This window comes from Mizuhopecten yessoensis, unplaced genomic scaffold, assembly GCF_002113885.1.
Source record: "Mizuhopecten yessoensis strain PY_sf001 unplaced genomic scaffold, ASM211388v2 scaffold10621, whole genome shotgun sequence".
In the NCBI taxonomy this organism is placed as follows: domain Eukaryota; kingdom Metazoa; phylum Mollusca; class Bivalvia; order Pectinida; family Pectinidae; genus Mizuhopecten; species Mizuhopecten yessoensis.
Window position 1 is genome coordinate 1,355,324 of NW_018408638.1, and position 22,202 is coordinate 1,377,525.

The 22,202-nt window shown below is 38.4% G+C and overlaps 1 protein-coding gene across 2 annotated transcripts in view; it reads right to left on the reverse strand.

Annotated features, from left to right (window-relative positions):
• Positions 1 to 1,030: 1,030 nt before the first annotated feature.
• LOC110461438 (E3 ubiquitin-protein ligase TRIM9-like) overlaps positions 1,031 to 22,202 on the reverse strand; it is a 75,009-nt gene continuing 53,837 nt past the window's right edge. For both annotated transcript variants that reach the window (XM_021514884.1, XM_021514883.1), the window contains 3 exons: positions 15,322 to 15,460; positions 10,715 to 10,939; positions 1,031 to 3,418 (listed from right to left, as the gene is read on the reverse strand). In XM_021514884.1, coding sequence (XP_021370559.1) covers positions 3,114 to 3,418; positions 10,715 to 10,939; positions 15,322 to 15,460 — 669 coding nt within the window. In that variant the 3' untranslated portion in view covers positions 1,031 to 3,113. The remainder of the gene's footprint in view (positions 3,419 to 10,714; positions 10,940 to 15,321; positions 15,461 to 22,202) is intronic.

The window sequence follows — 22,202 nt, forward strand, 5'->3', positions numbered from 1 at the left end:
GTGACGTCACTAAGGCGATGGCAACATCAGTGATTGTGATGTCACCAAGGCAAAGGCGACATCAGTGATTGTGATGTCACCAAGGCGATGGCGACATCAGTGATTGTGATGTCACCAAGGCGATGGCAACATCAGTGATTGTGATGTCACCAAGATGATAGTGACATCAGTGACATATTTTGATTGTGATATAATTTAAGTCCACTACAGCTGTTGTACATTTCAGTTTACAAAATTGAACGAGTTCTGAATCAAAATAAGAAACTGTATACCAGAATATTTTTGCCCTTCGATGGTAAAATGCATATTCACCCAATGATAATTTCACCCTTTACATTAAATAACAATGTATATTATGTTGTTAGCTAATGTTCACTGTAATGATAAATTCACCCTCATTATGGAGGGCATATAAGACAACAAATAAACTGCAGCAAAAAAATCTCGGTACACAGTATGTAAACATTAAACTGCATTTTGTTTAGAGTTATAGTCCTATAATGCTGAACAGGATTGCAGACCAATCAAATCGTGTGTTCGTGTGGGATTAATATCAGTCTACAGCCCCTTTCAAAAGTATAGGACAATGACTGAATATAATTCAGTTTAATACTTATATTTATATTTTTTATTGATCTAGACAACTGGATTTCCTATTCTTGAAATATGAGGTAGAACGTCAATGAATGGAACAGCCAACATGTGGGTACATACTAGCTATCTCCAACGTTATGGTGATGACATAATAATTGTAATGATGTTGTGATGCTCCCTCCAGATTCATGGTCATGCCAGCTGCCATTGGTAGGTTTATATTGTGGCAGTGCAGAACGTAGGTAAATATTGTAGGTTTCTCAAATTTCTATATGTTTGTATGTCAAGTGTAGCAGAACTGTACTGGGTCTATTGCCAGCAAACCAGGGAGCTCCATTGGTGAGAGGGACTGTCCAGCATCTTCTAGATTCTAATCTCAGTCTGGTAATGCATTTTTCCTCTACTGTTACACAAGAAACAAGCCAAGACAATAAAATCTGTTTTATAGTTTTATTAACTAATATTTGTGGTTGTTGTATGTACAAGACTGTCTACCACACAGCAAGTTACCTCCCCTTGTACTCCCCCACAAACAGATGCAGATGTCAATTATAATGAAGTGAAAAATGTATGTAAACATAATGTAAAGAAATGAGCAATATAATGTATGATTATATTATCATTAAACCAAACTATGAATCAAAAAATAAATAAATACTTATGTACAAAATAAATGAATTATTCAACTAGAATATTTCTTGATCATACACTGTATGGGTAGTAAAATTATATCAACAAATCACAACCTCATTTCTTTTCCAAAATTTGATTAAAATAGAATATTTTATCTTAAGATTCTTTCTTATGTTAAGAACAATTACATATCAAATATAGAATACCACAAACTAAGCATGTTCACTAAAAACTTAGCATACAATATACTAATGCAGAATCTTCCACTGGACCAATCTAGCATTAAAATGCAAGTCATTTCCACAAGTGTATATAATGATTGTTACAGTAAACTGAATGTATCTTGATTTTTGGCAAAAGACCTTGTCAAATTACAAAAATACACTTACTTATTTTACAAAAACTTAAAGATATAGAGAGAAACGATCTTCTTACTGAAAACTTATAGCCCCTTTTTAATGGTAGGTACTTTTTCAATCAGTTATGAAAGCAGAGAGAAATTCCACTCTAAAGTTGTAGGTGATTTAGCCCTGTTTTGATAAGGGGAACAACTAGTACATAGAATTGTTTTTGTTTGTTTGTTCTAGTGAACTGTTACAAATACATGTACAAAAGGTATTGACATAAACATTGTATGTTAGGAAAAATCATATAAAACTTGATGAGATATTTAATTTTTGATTATTGCAGTACAATAAGTAAAAGCAAATATACATTGTCAGAGAAGGTGTTGATAAGTCGAGATAACTTAGTCACGGTAATCCTGTTGCCTTATTTGGCGATTAAGTATGTTGATACAAAAGCAATCATACTGTCAAACAGATTCTATTCTAAAACATAAAACTGAATTACTACTCTTCGTTTTGACATAATACATGTTTTAGATATAATCAAACCACAACATGTACACAAATCAAACTATTCTCACCGTGGATTGATAAGATACATCATGTGATTATGACATGGTAAAATCAAGTAAAACACAAACAAGATATCAAATAAAATCGTTTGCTCCAAATATAAATGTCTTATCTAATGTACAATCATTGCAAGATCTATATAACAGGATTTCAAAAATAGTAATAAAACAAATCGAAAATAAAACATTGACTAGAAAAACGAAACAATTTTGGTTTCCTTAATAATGTTCATGAATGCTGAATGTAGGTCTTTGCATAGTGATGAAAAATTACTAATACTGCAAAGATATAGATGTTCAAAATGGTCATCCACAATGCTAAATATATGCACCATGTTGTTGGCTGTTGGCTGTTGTCAGTCATCAGCAGTAAATCTCTCAACCCAACATATATTATTGCAGTTACCTCCCCTTATCTGTATGGCATGAAATTCATCGTAGAACTTTTTATAAAGCACTAAATATGGTAGCCAATAATGTCTTAAAAACAAGTCACACACAAACTCACACCTTTGTTTTGGTCATATTTTTACACACATTTGCCAGCTATCTATGAGCCTGGCAGACCTGTAAACATTAGTCCAGACCTCAATATTCACAGAGCCTGGCAGACCTGTAAACATTAATGCAGACCTCAATATTCACAGACAAGATTCTTGTTCTCCATTTTTTAATTCTACAAGTTAGTTACTGTACAAGATTGCGTTCCTTGCACTTCCTAAATGACTTTCATACATATGTGCCAGTAGTGTAGATGTAGATGTCTTGGATGAACAACACAGAAATGCGATGCATCCTTCACAGAATTTTTAGGATGTCACTGTGTTTACAAATATCTTTGGATACCTCCAAGATTTTAATACCTTGGTAAATGCTGGTTTAAATGAGGTCAACAGAAAAATTCATATGCAGAGCAGATGAATTTTATGGAGTCGCTGAAAAAGAGATTCTTGAGATTCTTAATGACCTACGAGGATTCCTCTTCGTGGTCACTCTCTACTGGGGGCTCTATACCCGTCCGCAGGGTCACCTGCACATTCCTGTTAATGCTGACTGTGGGGAAGAATACGCCGTGGAGGTTGGTGAAGGCGATTGGTCCGTGAGGTTCCTCGTCAACGTAGTAACTAAGCATGTGTTTGTCCAGGTCAAGTAAGATGCCAATCACACTGCCACATTTGATGCCACCCTCTGTTCGGTCATTGTGGCAATCCTGATGCATGAACCAGCTACGACTGTCGTCGATGTACATACCCCAACCTTTGTCATCCTTTCCTGAAACACAAAAACGGAACAGTGAAACATCAATATAGAAACAGCAATACCTGTCATCTTTCCCAGGAACTAATATCACACTAGTAAAATATCGAGTGGTGGCTGTCAAACATGGAACATCTACTTATATCACGACAGTAAAATATCGAGTGGGGGCTGTCAAACATGGGACATGAACTAATATCACACCATTAAAATATCGAGTGGTGACTGTCAAACATGGAACATGAACTAATATCACCCCATTAAAATATCGAGTGGTGGCTGGCAAACATGGGACATGAACTAATATCACACCATTAAAATATCGAGTGGGGGCTGTCAAACATGGGACATGAACTAATATCACACCATTAAAATATCGAGTGGCGGCTGTCAAACATGGGACATGAACTTATATGACGACAGTAAAAGATCGAGTGGTGGCTGTCAAACACTGAACATGAACTAATATCACACCAGTAAAATATTGAGAGGTGGCTGTCAAACATGGCATGTTCTGGGTTTCTATTCTTTAACAGCTTTCTTCATGGAAATTTTAAATAAGTAATTTACCAAGGTAGTTAACATGAAATTAACAATACTTTTTCACAGTGCTAGTTACAAGTATAAATAGGGATTATTTCTAGTTCAGTTAAACTAGATTGAGTAGTTTGCCTTCAGTACACCCTTCTATCCTTTCCTGAAACACAAAAACGGAACAGTGAAACATCAATATAGAAACAGCAATCCCTGTCATCTTTCCCAGGAACTAATATCGCACTAGTAAAATATCGAGTGGTGGCTGTCAGACATGGAACATGAACTTATATCACGACAGTAAAATATCGAGTGGGGGCTGTCAAACATTGAACATGAACTAATATCACACCAGTAAAATATCGAGTGGAGGCTGTCAAACATTGAACATGAACTAATATCACCCCAGTAAAATATCGAGTGGTGGCTGGCAAACATGGGACATGAACTAATATCACACCAGTAAAATATTGAGAGGTGGCTGTCAAACATGGCATGTTCTGGGTTTCTATTCTTTAACAGGTTTCTACAAGGAAATTTTAAATAAGTAATTTACCAAGGTAGTTAACATGAAATTAACAATACTTTTTCACAATGCTAGTTACAAGTATAAATAGGGATTATTTCTAGTTCAGTTAAACTAGATTGAGTAGTTTGCCTTCAGTACACCCTTCTATCCTTTCCTGAAACACAAAAACGGAACAGTGAAACATCAATATAGAAACAGCAATACCTGTCATCTTTCCCAGGAACTAATATCGCACTAGTAAAATATCGAGTGGTGGCTGTCAAACCTGGAACATGAACTAATATCACACCATTAAAATATCGAGTGGCGGCTGTCAAACATGGGACATGAACTTATATGACGACAGTAAAAGATCGAGTGGTGGCTGTCAAACACTGAACATGAACTAATATCACACCAGTAAAATCTTGAGTAGTGGCTGTCAAACATGGAACATGAACTAATATAACACCATTAAAATATCGAGTGGCGGCTGTCAAACATGGGACATGAACTAATATCACACCAGTAAAATCTTGAGTAGTGGCTGTCAAACATGGAACATGAACTAATATAACACCATTAAAATATCGAGTGGCGGCTGTCAAACATGGGACATGAACTAATATCACACCAGTAAAATATTGAGTGGTGGCTGTCAAACATGGCATGTTCTGGGTTTCTATTCTTTAACAGGTTTCTACATGGAAATTTTAAATAAGTAATTTACCAAGGTAGTTAACATGAAATTAACAATACTTTTTCACAGTGCTAGTTACAAGTATAAATAGGGATTATTTCTAGTTCAGTTAAACTAGATTGAGTAGTTTGACTTCAGTACACCCTTCTATTCACTGTACAGAATTTACTTGACTCGACCAGTATTCTGTCTGATGTTATTACAGTACTTTTATTTGCCCAAGAAAACATACATGCATTCTATTTTTGAATCCATTCACTATGCAAATTGGATTCTTAGCAAGAAAGGAAGCTGAATGAACTGAAGTTATTTTAGCATAAAAAAAAAATTCAACACAATAACCCCAAATGGTCTCCAACATAATCCACTCCTGAATGTATAGCTAATGGAGGTGACAATCATGATATTCCAATATCGCACCAATTCAATTCATAACAATTTTATTACAGATAGTGAACAAACATGCTATACTGCCCGATTACATCACAAAAGCCCAGGAATAAGAGTGTTCTACAAACTCCCTTTGTGGCACGGCCTGATTTAAAGCCAGCAGTTTTCTGGATTAGTGCAGTGATGTAGAATGATGTTAATATCACATTGATTACACAGTAAACATTGATCTTTAATGTACATATAATCCAAATGTAATTACAGCGGGTATTGTTTAAGTTTTCAAAACCCAACAAAAAGGCACTCCAGTTAATTAGATTTTGTGCTGAGAGAAGAGTCTGCTCAGACCAGATGTGGCTCCACACTCCAGAGCTTCCCGACATGGTCAATTTAAATAGCATTACTTATCTATACATTTGTAGTCAGATCTCCACAGATAAGTTTTAGGAATTGAAATAAATTCAGGGAAGTTAGAAATAAGTAGACCTGCTAATGAAAACAGAATGGCTCGGTCCAATGTATTGGTTAATGAATGCCATACAAATACCTGGCCTGTATAGCAATACTCTGGCCCTAGGTAGCTTTTATTCACCAGACATCTCTAGTCATTGGAGACAATTAGCCGGTAATCACTGTTACTAAATTCCTGCCCCGCCACCATCCATACATTATAATCCAGCTTAATAAAGTCTGGGGTTTCATATGTTTTTAATAGAATGTTGGCTATCATAGGACCAGAGTTAGTCAGAAGAAATGTAAGACATGACAAATCTCATTATGGATTCTGCCAACAGCGATCAGGACAGAATGCTGGGTATGACATGTACATATCTCTCCACATTTTTTATGGACATGCACCTCAATTTACAAATTTTGTATAATAAATAAAAAATATTACTTAATGTAAAAATTTATACAAATATTTGCCCCAACATCAAATCATAGGAAGGCTTATTATTTAATATTTAGAATGAAATAATGAAACGATCACCCTACAGGGGGTATAATGTTTTGGAGGAGCACAGACATTAAAGTAGGAGCTTGTTATTGAGTGGAAGGAGCTATAAAACATGTGTTAGGAAATTCAACAATTGAGATATATTTACATGAATTCATGATTTTATTTGCTTCCCTTTATGGTTTTCCCATCCTCAAAAATAAATTCTTTTTCTAATCTTCTGAAGTATTTCGATACCCTGAATGAATTGATGCACCCATTGAACATGCCATCAAGTAAGATAAGCCACCTTGTAAGATATCGATGGAGAAGCTGTTTCCTGTGTGCCAGTCATAATGTGTTGTACGAAGCCAATCAAGGTCTTCTCGTTTACTGCACCTCATATTCAAAGGCAGCACCGATAATGTTCACTGACTGGAACACTTCTCCCTGAGGCAGGCTACATTCTGAAAGTGTTGTCACCTCTCCCTGAGACAGGCTATATTCTGACAGTGTTGTCACCTCTCCCTGAGACGGGCTAGATTCTGACAGTGCTATCTTGTCTCCCTGAAGCAGGCTACATTCTGACAGTGTTGTCACATCTCCCTGAGGCAGGCTACATTCTGACAGTGTTATCCTGTCTCCCTGAGGCAGGCAACATTCTGACAGTGTTGTCACCTCTCCCTGAGACAGGCTACATTCTGACAGTTTTGTCACCCCTCCCTGAGACAGGCTACATTCTGACAGTGTTGTCTCCTCTCCCTGAGACAGGCTACATTCTGACAGTGCTATCTTGTCTCCCTGAAGCAGGCTGCATTCTGACAGTGTTGGCACCGCTCCCTGAGACAGGCTACATTCTGACAGTGTTGTCTCCTCTCCCTGAGACAGGCTACATTCTGACAGGGTTGTCACCTCTCCCTGAGACAGGCTACATTCTGACAGTGGGATCCTGTCTCCCTGAGGCAAGCTACATTCTGACAGTGTTATCCAGTCTCCCTGAGGCAGGCTACATTATGACGGTGTTGTCACCTCTCCCTGAGACAGGCTAGATTCTTACAGTGTTATCCTGGCTCCCTGAGGCAGGCTAGATTCTGACAGTGTTATCCTGTCTCCTGACAGTGTTATCCTGTCTCCCTGAGGCAGGCAACATTCTGACAGTGTTGTCGCCTCTCCCTGAGACAGGCTACATTCTGACAGGGTTGTCACCTCTCCCTGAGACAGGCTACATTCTGACAGTGCTATCTTGTCTCCCTGAAGCAGGCTGCATTCTGACAGTGTTGGCACCGCTCCCTGAGACAGGCTACATTCTGACAGTGTTGTCTCCTCTCCCTGAGACAGGCTACATTCTGACAGTGGTATCCTGTCTCCCTGAGGCAAGCTACATTCTGACAGTGTTATCCAGTCTCCCTGAGGCAGGCTACATTATGACAGTGTTGTCACCTCTCCCTGAGACAGGCTACATTCTAACAGTGTTATCCTGTTTCCCTGCCTACATTCTGACAGTGGGATCATGTCTCCCTGAGGCATGTTATATTTGACAGTGGTATCTTGTCTCCATGAGGCAGGTTATTTTTGACCGGGTTTTCTTGTCTCCCTGGGGCAGGTTATATTTGACCGTGTTATCTTGTCTCCAGGAGGCAGGTTATTTTCTGACAGCGTTTTCTTGTCTCCCTGTGGCCGGTTATATTTGACAGGGTTATCTTGTCTCCCTAAGGCAGGTTATATTTTACAGTGGTATCTTGTCTCCATGAGGCAGGTTATTTTTGACAGTGTTATCTTGTCTCCCTGAGGCAGGTTATTTTCTGACAGTGTTTTCTTGTCTCCCTGAGGCAGGTTATATTTGACAGTGTTATCTTGTCTCCATGAGGCAGGTTATTTTCTGACAGTGTTTTCTTGTCTCCCTGTCGCTGTTTAAGTTCTATTACCCTCTCCAATGTCACAGAGTTAGTATGAACCCCACACAGTCAGAGTCAGAAGCCATAGAGGACACTCTTTATAAACTCAATTATATCCTAATTCATTGCAACTTTTACAGCACCGTTTTTTCTGGTACGTTTTTTCATCATAAAATAATGCCCTACACTCTGGATCAAACATCAAAGTACGGGTGATGATGGGAATGTGTGTAATTTGGCTGCATTGCGTCACTGTACTCTCTCACCAATCTGTCCCTCTTACAATGTATACATCCTAAAGATCTGGAGTAAACCACATTAAAATTTCCTAGGATAAAAATCTCCAGAAACTGCTTTTGGACATGTGGTATCCTTTGACATTTGCCTAACAGCCTACAGGAATTCATATACTTTTTTGTGCATTTATCTGCATTTGGATTTTTTTCAAATGTTAACATATCAGGATTCAGCGTAAGGTAATGGTAGGTAATGACAGGCATGTGAGGTAATGGTAGGTAATGACAGGCGTGTAAGGTAACGGTAGGTAATGACAGGCGTGTAAGGTAATGGTAGGTAATGACAGGCGTGTAAGGTAATGGTAGGTAATGACAGGCGTGTAAGGTAATGGTAGGTAATGACAGGCATGTAAGGTAATGGTAGGTAATGACAGGCGTGTAAGGTAACGGTAGGTAATGACAGGCGAGTAAGGTAACGGTAGGTAATGACAGGCGTGTAAGGTAACGGTAGGTAATGACAGGCATGTAAGGTAAAGGTAGGTAATGATAGGCGTTTAAGGTAATGGTAGGTAATGACAGGCGTGTAAGGTAATGGTAGGTAATGACAGGCGTGTAAGGTAATGGTAGGTAATGACAGGCGTGTAAGGTAATGGTAGGTAATGACAGGCATGTAAGGTAATGGTAGGTAATGACAGGCATGTAAGGTAACGGTAGGTAATGACAGGCTAGTAAGGTAATGGTAGGTAATGACAGGCAGTAGGAAAGTTCTATGGCTTCACTTCCATCACTGGTAACACCAAGATTACCATCAACATCTGACAAATCTAGATATACACATTCCAGAAAAAAGTACTAGTCTGATCAACGACAAATAGTCTAAATAAGATGTTTGTGTTATCAAATCCTGATACAGAAGTTAGTGTCAAGGTGGACAGTAATTAGGCCTACATAGCATGGACCATGTTACACGTCACACTTCCTATCTGTCTTCCCTCACTGACTTTGAAATTGTTTGCATTTATACTAGTTAAAGTTACAGGTAAAAATAAATTGGATTTTAAGAAAATTAGTTGATAGATTTTAAACTTTTTATTACATTATCGTTTACTTAATTGAAACTTCAAAAATTGGGATTTGAAAGTGTATATAACCCTATTGAGTTGTAATTGTTTGAAAGTGTTGGCTGATTACAGCAATAGGATATGATGGCTAATTGGTAATTGATAATGAATGCCTCCAAAGTAATGTAGTGTTGCAATTATTCTAACAAACACACTGCTATCATTGGTCCCTGTAGGTGGTTTTCCCACTTGGTTAAATGTGAGTCTCCAAAGGATGCCTTCATTTAGAATTGTTTTTTATTAGATTTCAGAACCTGGAATGAGCCTCGTTAAAACCATGTGTTGGTTTGTATGACGATAATGAGTTCATGGTAACACTGACTTAGTTAACACAGTAGTCATGTTTCTACTTTACATCAGCTTCTGAACATTTCAGAACAATTACAAATAGGAATGAAGGAAGCTCTGTGTAACTGATATGAGGTCAACAAGTGCATGTCTCACAACCTTGCACCCCTAAATTCAGCAAATATGTCAGACTTCAGATTGATCTAGCCCGTTCTATTACTGATAGAAGGTTTTCTGCAGTAAAAGCTTCCTTTATGATAACTACGAGGTAATGAAGGTTATTATTGCCACTGTAACTGATTAACTCCTCCAGTTACAGAATTCATGAATAATTCATAGTGAAGGTCGAAGTGAGCAGTGCTTGCAAGTTAACTTTGTCCCCAGATGTCTATTTCTAATGTCTCAGCCTCTCTCATAGGACCCTTGGGGAACAATGAGATCATCAAACTGTTGCTTTCAAAGTTCACCTAAACTTTTCAATGGCTTTTAGCCAATTTGAAGCTATTTAAGGAAAGTTTCAGAAATACTGGTACCTTGGAAAATCCAGAAAGACAATAATCATTTTTTTTTTTTTAGATTGCAACATATGATCTAGTTCTGATCATCACCTTTAGTTTGTTAAAAATTCTCAGGTTTTATTGATGAATTGTTTCAAAGACTTTTAGATAATGACAATCGGTAGCCATTGTGTAATAAACATACCTAGCATCATTGTTTTGTCAATGTCAAATCGTGCAATGCCAACAGCTGGATCTGTGTGGTTGTCATAGCGATCAATGACAATCTCCCAATAGTGGACACCCTTTGAAAATCCAGTGCTTCCAAGGATGACACGATGGTCAAAACTGTTACAAGTGGCGGTCAAGTTCTTGTTGGAGAAGATGATGTCTTGATGGGACGCTGAAGGGTCAAACTGGAACCAGGCAACTACAAAACACCAAAACAGTGGTACATCATGTTTCTGTGAACAAAGCATTTCAAACAATGCAATTAATAGTTTGATGTACCTCAAGATAAAAAAGACCTCTAAAGATGAATCCTGACCAGCATACATAAACAATATTAACTGTTCGATGACAGTAGACTGATCAGGTTCACTTGTATGGGATATATATCTCAGTTGTAGATACATCACCTACATCGTGTATCATACAATCACTATTACATCGTGATAATAACTTATCAGAGTAATGTAGTTGAGTGGTGAGGAATCCAAGGGAGATAATTGTAAGCATTTATAACATACTCAGAGGGAATCAAGGGAGGTAAATGTAGGCATATATCACATACTCAGGGGGAATCCAAGGGAGATAATTGTAGGCATTTATAACATACTCAGGGGGATTCCAATGGAGATAATTGTAGGCATTTATAACATACTCAAGGGGAATCCAAGGGAGATAATTGCAAGTTATATTTGGCAAGATATTCATCAGTTTGGTATTATAAATATATGCTAAATTGTGAGCTTTTGTCTGATTGTTGTTATTTTAACAGTTGACTACACTGACTCAGCACTTGGTTTCATAACAATTCCTATGTAAACACTGGTCATTTACACTCTTAGCTTGACAAAAGAATAATGTGTTTACAAATACACATTTAAGTTAATAATGTTTGTGTACAAAACCAACTAAGACAATACTTTATATTCATCTGTGTGACAGACATGTACTGTAAGGGTGAGATTTGTCAATGTAGTCTGTGGACACAGCAGACATAAAAAGGACAATGTCACAGGACAATGTCCAGACAGCAAGCTATCCATTATATAATATGTCGTCGACACATCTGGTATAACCATGGATCCATTTTGCTGAGTGTAAAGTACAGAAAAGTGAAAAATGATTCAAATTGACACCTACATTATAGTTTCTAATCCGTTTTTTGCTCCCTTTATATTACCATATGCGGGTAAATTTTCACTACTTTTGAACGTAAACCTTTTTCGACTTATAACAACAGCGATTAATTGTACACCACATACCATGCATACTCCAAAGTTTTAAATTTGTAAAACACTGTCAATGGTCATCACTAAATTTTCATCTGAAAAGCAACAAATTCAAAGGGAATATGTATTGTGATTTTGTTTGCAGGTGACCAATATAGTAAAAGTATCATGAAAGATAAATGCTATACGTATACTTAGCACACCTCCATCCTGGACACTAGGTAGTGTAGGGTTGTGTAACTTACTACTGATACAGTCAGACATCCTGGATACTAGGTAGTGTAGGGTTGTGTAACTTACTTCTGATACAGTCGGACATCCTTGACACTAGGTAGTGTAGGGTTGTGTAACTTACTACTAGTACATACAGACATCCTGGACACTAGGTAGTGTAGGGTTGTGTAACTTACTCCTAGTACAGTCAGACATCCTGGACACTAGGTAGTGTAGGGTTGTTTAACTTACTACTGATACAGTCGGACATCCTGGAAACTAGGTAGTGTAGGGTTGTGTAACTTACTACTTATACAGTCAGACATCCTGGACACTAGGTAGCGTAGGGTTGTGTAACTTCCTCCTAGTACAGTCAGACATCCTGGACACTAGGTAGTGTAGGGTTGTTTAACTTACTACTGATACAGTCGGACATCCTGGACACTTGGTAGTGTAGGGTTGTGTAACTTACTACTAGTACAGTCAGACATTATATTGACATGACTTACAACAGGTTTATGTACCAAGTTTATTATATGTCAAATGATACACCGGGTGTGTGGACTGACATAGACAGTAGCGCCCTTTTAAGTCCACAGAACTCACAGCCAAGTCAGATCTATCTTCTATAGCCTGCTACCCTGTAATCTTGTCTAGAACCTAGCCAAGGAGGAGGGGTTCACCTGAAGTAATAGGAAGGGGATGGGACATGGAAAGTTGATATCTGATACTGCTGGCCCTCCCTAAACCTTGTCAGGGATGCACCAATTTAAATGTGGAGGGAAAGTCTCTGTACAGCTGATTACTGGGCAAGTATATCATTCAATACAGTCTTTCTTGTTGTGACCCCTACAGTATGATGTCACATCCCCTACTTTGTGGCGATGACAACCACACAAAGTGGCAAGATGCCCATCTTGTCAGTAGGGGGGGAAAATGTTCTGCTACCGTGAGAATGTTGCCCAAATTTATACTTGCGAATTCTCCCGATTTTGGACCCTAAAATTGAGCATTTTGCTAAACTATTCCTATAATCTAACATCTGATGATTTCAGCTGAAAGAACAGCTCAAAAGGTGCAATTAAAAAGTGTTGTTTTTCGCTAGAGTGAACATACACACGTTTTATTAATGTTTTTAATTCTGAGCACGCATAATCTCCCCAATGGAAATTTCAGAAAGTTGGCAAGTATGCAAATGATTAGTTGCAATTATCGTTGGCAGGAAAATGAACTTCTATGATTTATTTAAATGACAACAGATATATTATAAACAATGTCCTGCAATCTTTCTGAACATTGCATCATTGTTAATCTTCAAAGTTATCATTTAATTATAGAATACCAAGTCTATAACAATTACTGGTATACTGGAATATAACTTTACAGCAGTCTGTATATTTGGGTATACCATATCTGTTTGTCACTACAGTAAAACTTTGATGTAATGCCCCTCATTCCATTTGCCACCTTATTTACTGCCAACATATTTCAACCCCTTTATTTCTCTCTTATTCTTTAGAATTCCTTTGTACATTTCCCTCCATTATCACCAGATCCTTTTTAATACCAAAATCTCTCAAATGGTGGCAGTATAAGGACGTTAGACTGTAGTTTAACTCGGCTATTAGATGTGTCCACTGTCTCTAGGAATGGTGCCGACTAGTTAATTATCAATGTTTGACTAAATGAAGAAGACATGTAATATAATGAATGTCCCCATACATAACCATGCAAAAATTAATTTGAAACATTCGTAACTACATTTAGTGCCACTTGCAGGTTTTTATCCTGTATAAGTGATACATTTGCGACAATTTGTCAGGAGTGTAAATTGGTATAAAGCCTGTCCTGCTGAGCATAATGGATCACCGTGACAGGCCTGGAAATGAGGAGGGACCTATCCCAGGAACAATGCCTCATCTAGTGGCCTACAAAGTCATCAGCACTAACTACAATGCATGCTGGGTAGGATCTCTCCTCCATTCACTCAGTTTCATCCATCAATGTCAGGGGTTCAAAGGTCATGAAACTTTTGGTTGTTATTTATTATGCATGGAAACACATTCAGAGCAAGTAAAAGTGACAGAATCTTATGATGCATTTCTTATTAACATGGACTATACAGACTTTTTATCTGCTTTGTGATTGAATTTCCAAGATGTACACATGGTTTTGTATACTTAGATCATCTTGCAAAAAACACTGTGACTCAGAATGTAGGTGTTGCAAATCATTGATTAAATAGCGTAAAATGATTTAAGCTGTATGAAAGTCATTGAAAATAAATTGTGACTTACAACCAAAGCTGTGTGAAGGTCACAGAAGTCATTAATGAGCCTTCTTTATCATTAAAACTGTAAAGGTTATTTGTGCGAGCCATTTTGATTGCTTAAATCCATTTAGATGCATTTTACCATTTTTAATGAAACACCATCTCAGGGAATTGACATTAAGGCGTGTGATATTAAGTTACTCTGTTGAGATGGTTGTCAAAAACCTGTGTGTATAATGGGTACGTAGCGATGGAGTAAAACATGCACAACACTCATTAGTACCACAGATTCTCAATCAAATCTTCGGACAGAGAAATGTTAATTTATAAGACAAATAGTGACTGGAGGGATAAAAGTAAAACAGATAGTAAATTTAGGTTTTTCTTAACTATAATCTAATAGAATTCAGACAGAAGTACATGTTTTCATTAATAAATATGTTAATTACTTGTTAAAATTAATCAACTACCAAACAAATCAAATTATCAGCTAATGGTACACTGTTTGGCTAATTAAGCTGATTTCCCATTGGTAGGAGTTCACAGGTCACCAGTACCCTGATGTTATCACAGTGATTGTATCTGGGTAAAACACAATGTCTGGTGCAGGATTTATATCATACGAACACAATGTCTGGTGAGGGATTCACGTCAAAACCTCTAACACCTCCATAATATGGGGGGTGTAAATGGACAATACAGAGAATGGACATCCCTGGTCAGTGACATAAACCAGTAGACTTGTATAGGTCAGGGGAACAAGTTCAGGGTCAGTAGAAAGGATTTCCATCTCTCTGATTGGCTATGTTTTAATTTGTGAGAAGGTCAGGCTTTTAATCTGATAAAAAAGTATATAAGAATTGACGATACCTTCTGCCGTCTGTAGACTGATTGGTTCGCTGTAGTCACTGTCACCGGCATGGTTGCCAGCCTTTACACGAGCAAAGTATGTACTGTTGAAGTGGAGACCGTCCACGGTGCAGATTGTCTCTCTTCCAACATACACCACCTACAAACAGGAAGTTGTAACATTGACAACCAAGTTGTTATTATACAGTAAAACACCATCATGTCAAACTTAGTTGTAGACCCAAACTCAAACGCAGATTTATGTGTATCAACGTGAGTTTTACTAACTTCTTAATGTCAGTTTTATGTTTTAAGCATGATCAGCTGATAAGGAAACAGGCTGAAAAAAATCCACCCTTCCCCCTCAATTTAAAGTCTGAGGAACATCAATGCTGTAATTTAACTTCTTCTTTAACAAAACAAACTTGTAATCTCTCCACAGACAAGTAACAATTCTGGTTCTCAACATGTCACTGTACATGCTTTACATGTCCGACACGTTGCTGTATTTCAGGGAAATATTGGTGCTGGAATTTAGATTGATAACAAAACAAACCACTAAAAGCTTTAACTCAAAATCTGCAAGAACTGTGCAGCAGACCACTTTCTGTACAATGTGCATGATATCTGCATGGAAAACAAGATTTTCTTCTTGTATGAGACTTGAGGCACACATTATGTGGCTAGCATTTTGATCAAAAAGACAGATGTGACATCATAGAAAAGTCTTAACTAAAAGATAACTGTCATTTGGACATTTGCAAAAGTTTTTAGCAAGCAAGATATTTCTTACAATTTCTAAGTAAATGAAATATTTAACATTGTAAGTCTTTATTAACAAGATAGCTTTAACATAGAAAGTCTTAATCAACAAGATTCTTTAACATAGAAAGTCTTAATCAACAAGATGCTTTAACATAGAAGGTCTTCATCAACAAGATGCTTTAACATAGAAAATTCTTAACAAAAAGATAACTGTGATATGGAAATTTATAAAAAGTATTTAGTAAGCAAGATGATGACAATATCACTGTGACATAAAATGTTGAAACTCTTAATCAACAAGCATAACCGTAACGTAGAAACATCTTAATAAACGAGATATTTTTAGCATAGAAAAATGTCCTTACTGATTGCAGTTATTAAACTATCATTTATTATCTTTCTATTCATTTAACATTCACCATAGATTATCTTTCTTGTTATGTGCTCAAATCTTAATAAAAATTGATGTAAAATTCAACCTCATATTATACCATATATAGGAGAGGATGAACACAATAAAAAAATCTATCTTTGAATTGACACATGGGATTCCATTAATTAGTTATCTAGACCTTCCTTATATCACTGTTCCAGGCATATATAGCACTGTAAGCAGCTGTATCCATTGTAAACTAAGATGGCAGGGATGTAGAGCCAGAGAGTGGTAATGTGGGGGCATTGTGGCTGGGTAGAGGTCACAGACAATGGTGGCTTCCTGTTCACCGTCTGTGGATATATCTCAACACCGTCTGTGGATATATCTCAATGGATTTTGATATTGATAAACAGAACCAGTACATCAGCCAGAAGAACAATGAAATGTAATTGGGATATTATCTCATGGCGTGTTTATTAACTTTTGCATCAGACTCTGCCCTTCCATTACAGAGATTCACCAGTTTGACCAAGCAGGAAATTAAGGGCGGTCAACTCCAGCAGTGTTTCGTTACAGGCTACATCTGTCAGGATTGGTCAGAAAAGGTAATGGAGCAAACAATTCTTCCTTGTTCAATATCTAAATCTGTACTGTCTTCAATTATAACAGACATGCAAGAGGAAGCCTGTAATGATGAGAAGCAGTGTATCCCATTATAGACACGGATCAGTCAGACTGGTCTGAACATGTAATGGAGCAAGACAAACCTACTGGCCTCAGTGACACCAAACACAGTGTGGTCCTCCCATTATAGATCTGTACCTTGGTATATACCCCCTCCTCCTATTATAGATCTGTCCCTTGGTATATACCCCTCCTCCCATTATAGATCTGAACCTTGGTATATACCCCCACCTCCCATTACAGATCTGTCCCAGTCCAACAGGATCCCACATTAGTATATACCCCCACCTCCCATTATAGATCTGGACCAGTCTAACAGGATCACACATTAGGATATACCCCCACCTCCCATTATAGATCTGGACCAGTCTAACAGGATCACACATTAGGATATACCCCCACCTCCCATTATAGATCTGGACCAGTCTAACAGGATCACACATTAGGATATACCCCCACCTCCCATTATAGATCTGGACCAGTCTAACAGGATCACACATTAGGATATACCCCCACCTCCCATTATAGATCTGAACCTTGGTATATACCCCCACCTCCCATTATAGATCTGGACCAGTCTAACAGGATCACACATTAGGATATACCCCCACCTCCCATTATAGATCTGAACCTTGGTATATACCCCCACCTCCCATTATAGATGTGTACCTTGGTATATACCCCCTCCTCCTATTATAGATCTGTCCCTTGGTATATACCCCTCCTCCCATTATAGAACTGTACCTTGGTATATACCCCTCCTCCCATTATAGATCTGAACCTTGGTATATACCCCCACCTCCCATTACAGATCTGTCCCAGTCCAACAGGATCCCACATTAGTATATACCCCCACCTCCCATTATAGATGTGTACCTTGGTATATACCCCCTCCTCCAATTATAGATCTGTACCTTGGTATATACCCCAACCTCCCATTATAGATCTGTACCAGTCTAACAGGATCACACATCGGTATACCAGGTATCTCCTTCCAGAATGGTTGTATGTTGAGTTATGAAGACAATGTTGGTCAGTACAATGGGGACAGAACACAAGGGCAGTGTGACACAACAACAGGTCAGCATGACACCACTTTACTGACAATTACCTCCTCCCATTATAGATCTGTACCTTTGTATATACCCCCACCTCCCATTATAGATCTGGACCAGTCTAACAGGATCACACATTAGGATATACCCCCACCTCCCATTATAGATCTGTCCCTCGGTATATACCCCTCCTCCCATTATAGAACTGTACCTTGGTATATACCCCCTCCTCCAATTATAGATCTGTACCTTGGTATATACTACCTCCTCCCATTATAGATCTGTACCTTTGTATATACCCCCACCTCCCATTATAGATGTGTACCTTGGTATATACCCCCTCCTCCAATTATAGATCTGTACCTTGGTATATACTACCTCCTCCCATTATAGATCTGTACCTTTGTATATACCCCCACCTCCCATTATAGATATGTACCTTGGTATATACCCCCACCTCCCATTATAGATCTGTCCCTCGGTATATACCCCTCCTCCCATTATAGAGCTGTACCTTGGGATATACACCCTCGTCCCATTATAGATCTGTACCTTGGTATCTACCCCCTCTTCCCATTATAGATCTGTACCTTGGTATCTACCCCCTCTTCCCATTATAGATCTGTACCTTGGTATCTACCCCCTCTTCCCATTATAGATCTGTACCTTGGTATATTCCCCCTCCTCCCATTATAGATCTGTACCTTGCTATATACCCCCTCTTCCCATTATAGATCTGTACCTTGGTATATTCCCCCTCCTCCCATTATAGATCTGTACCTTGCTATATACCCCCTCTTCCCATTATAGATCTGTACCTTGGTATCTACCCCCTCTTCCCATTATAGATCTGTACCTTGGTATATCCCCCTCCTCCCATTATAGATCTGTCCCTTGGTATATACCCCCTCCTCCCATTTTAGATCTGTACCTTGGTATATACCCCCTGCTCCCATTATAGATCTGTACCTTGGTATCTACCCCCTCTTCCCATTATAGATCTGTACCTTGGTATCTACCCCCTCTTCCCATTATAGATCTGTACCTTGGTATCTACCCCCTCTTCCCATTATAGATCTGTACCTTGGTATCTACCCCCTCTTCCCATTATAGATCTGTACCTTGGTATATCCCCCTCCTCCCATTATAGATCTGTCCCTTGGTATATACCCCTCCTCCCATTATAGAACTGTACCTTGGTATATACCCCCTCCTCCCGTTATAGATCTGTACCTTGGTATATACCACCACCTCCCATTATAGATCTGTACCAGGCTAACAGGATCACACATTAGTATATACCCCCTCCTCCCATTATAGATCTGTCCCTTGGTATATACCCCTCCTCCCATTATAGAACTGTACCTTGGTATATACCCCCTCCTCCTATTATAGATCTGTCCCTTGGTATATACCCCCTCCTCCCATTTTAGATCTGTACCTTGGTATATACCCCCACCTCCCATTATAGATGTGTACCTTGGTATATACCCCCTCCTCCTATTATAGATCTGTCCCTTGGTATATACCCCCACCTCCCATTACAGATCTGTCCCAGTCCAACAGGATCCCACATTAGTATATACCCCCACCTCCCATTATAGATATGTACCTTGGTATATACCCCCACCTCCCATTATAGATCTGTACCAGTACAACAGTATCACACATTGGTATACCAGGTATCTCCTTCCAGAATGATTGTATGTTGAGTTATGAAGACAATGTTGGTCAGTACAATGGGGACAGAACACAAGGTCAGTGTGACACAACAACAGGTCAGCATGACACCACTTTACTGACAATTACTTTATAATAGGAGACTTAATTCCAAGACTTAAAGGATGCAGTAGAGAGTTTCTTGGAATCCCATGTCACAAGGAATTGAAATCTCTCAAAGGTCAGCATGCTCTTGTTTCTGTCAGACATTCGACAGCAAAGAAAGGATCATAATCAGGTCATTATCAGGTTTGATACAGACTGAAAGACTCAGCAGGCATTGTGTTGCAACAGGTACAGACAGAGAGACTAAGCTTGTCATCAGGTGTTGTGTACAGATTCAACATATCATGTAAGACATATATGGTTTAAATGTTGTGTGGAGAAGACTATTAGACATCACTGTCAGGAAGTCAGTCTTTGGTGTACAAGTGTTTACGAGTTTGTGGTATTTCTATAGAGAAACACAGTCTATGTAGGTTTTGGTGCAAATCTCATTTAGCACAAACTATATATCTTTTGAATTTCCAAAAAGCATCTTTAAGTGCAAATCAGTTAGCTTAATTAAGTTCACTGCTCAATTTAGGAGTTCTAAAATGCCCATACCAGCACTTAATCTACAATGGTAGGGTTTTCAGGATTTGGATTTTGTAAGTTATGGCAGAGTATCACAGCAAGGCTAAAGTTGTCCATATGTCTTTTTCAAACTGATTAAAGTAAAACACACACTTGATTTGAAAAAGACAACTTCACTATCAGCAGCAAACCATTTAATCCTGAGCAATTTCTAAATTAATGAAGGAATCCTGTTAATTAAATTGTCAAGCCTAGAACATATTCAAGGCCGTCCCATTTTTTTGCATTCAACGACCAACTTAATAACACTGTCCACACACACAACGAGCATGTTGCTAGCTTAGCCAATATGGTTGGGCTCCAAGACAATCTTCTAGGAAAATTTGATGCACCATTCTCACAGAGAAATTCAATTGAACGACAAAGTCTGATCCAACCAATGTCATTATAGGGAACCGTGTGTAGATTAGTCTAACTAACAGCCAAATCTCATCATATTTTGCACTGTCTGCTGACAGGTTTTATCAAAATGTATGTAAGAGGTTATGGCTAATGGAGGGCACCGAAGTGAAAATGAATGTCTGATGGTTTTAAATGACAACAATGACAAACACCATCTTGTTACGTTGACAGCCTTCACTGTGTTTTGGGGGCGTTTCCCTCCAATTACATCAAGTTATCCTGCAGAATTCGGTTACAAAACTATTCCAATAATTTTAGCCTAGCTGCCTCATCTTGCTCAATGAGAAGGTAGATGGCACAAAAATAACCTGGGATTCATCTCCAATGTCAAGTCTGTGACCTTGGCAGCGACCAAGAGGCACTGCAGATTGCTAACACTTTCTTGGCGTCAAACACACCACCAGGGCACCAAAGCAAATGTGTAGTCGCCCCATATAAATGGAAATTCGCTACACACAAATGGAAAGCCAATAAATAAAAACATAGACAACAACATTATGTAACACTGCTGGATTTCCTATTGACAATATCTTTTTAAAGTTGAAACACTCCAATCCAAAAAAAGATTTGCAAACACAGACAATTCCATTAAATTGTTTTGGCTTTTCTGTAGTCCTTTAGCGATGTTAGATAGCAGCAGACAATCTCAATTTCACACCGACTTTAAAACAAACTTTAAAAGCATTAAAATTACTTCACATCTCAGAAGGCTTATACAAATGTATTCCATGTAGTAACTTACCGGGTTAATTGTTTTTACAAGCTGAAATTTACAGATATCTCAAATGAAGTACCACAATACTGTAGCTTATCCATCCAACCAGCATTAGAATACATATATTAAATAACAGCTACCTAATCAGTGCATTATTATATAGATCCAGACAAAGCTGGTATTATAGATTTCATTATACAATTTATCTTGTGTACAAATGACATATAGAAGAACCATTTTTAGTTGATGGGATGAGACCACAGCCGTTTGCCTGTCTAGCCAGGTACAGTATAGGTATTACTAAACTTGAACATACTACAGATACCCTTTAATCCCAGTCCACACAACTCACCAGTCACCAAGCAAAGACCACCCCACATCCACCCCACCAGTCTCCAAGCAAAGACCACCCCACATCCACCCCACCAGTCTCCAAGCAAAGACCACCCCACATCCACCCCACCAGTCACCAAGCAAAGTGCACCCCACATCCACCCCACCAGTCAAAGTACCCCCCACATCCACCCCACCAGTCAAAGTACACCCCACA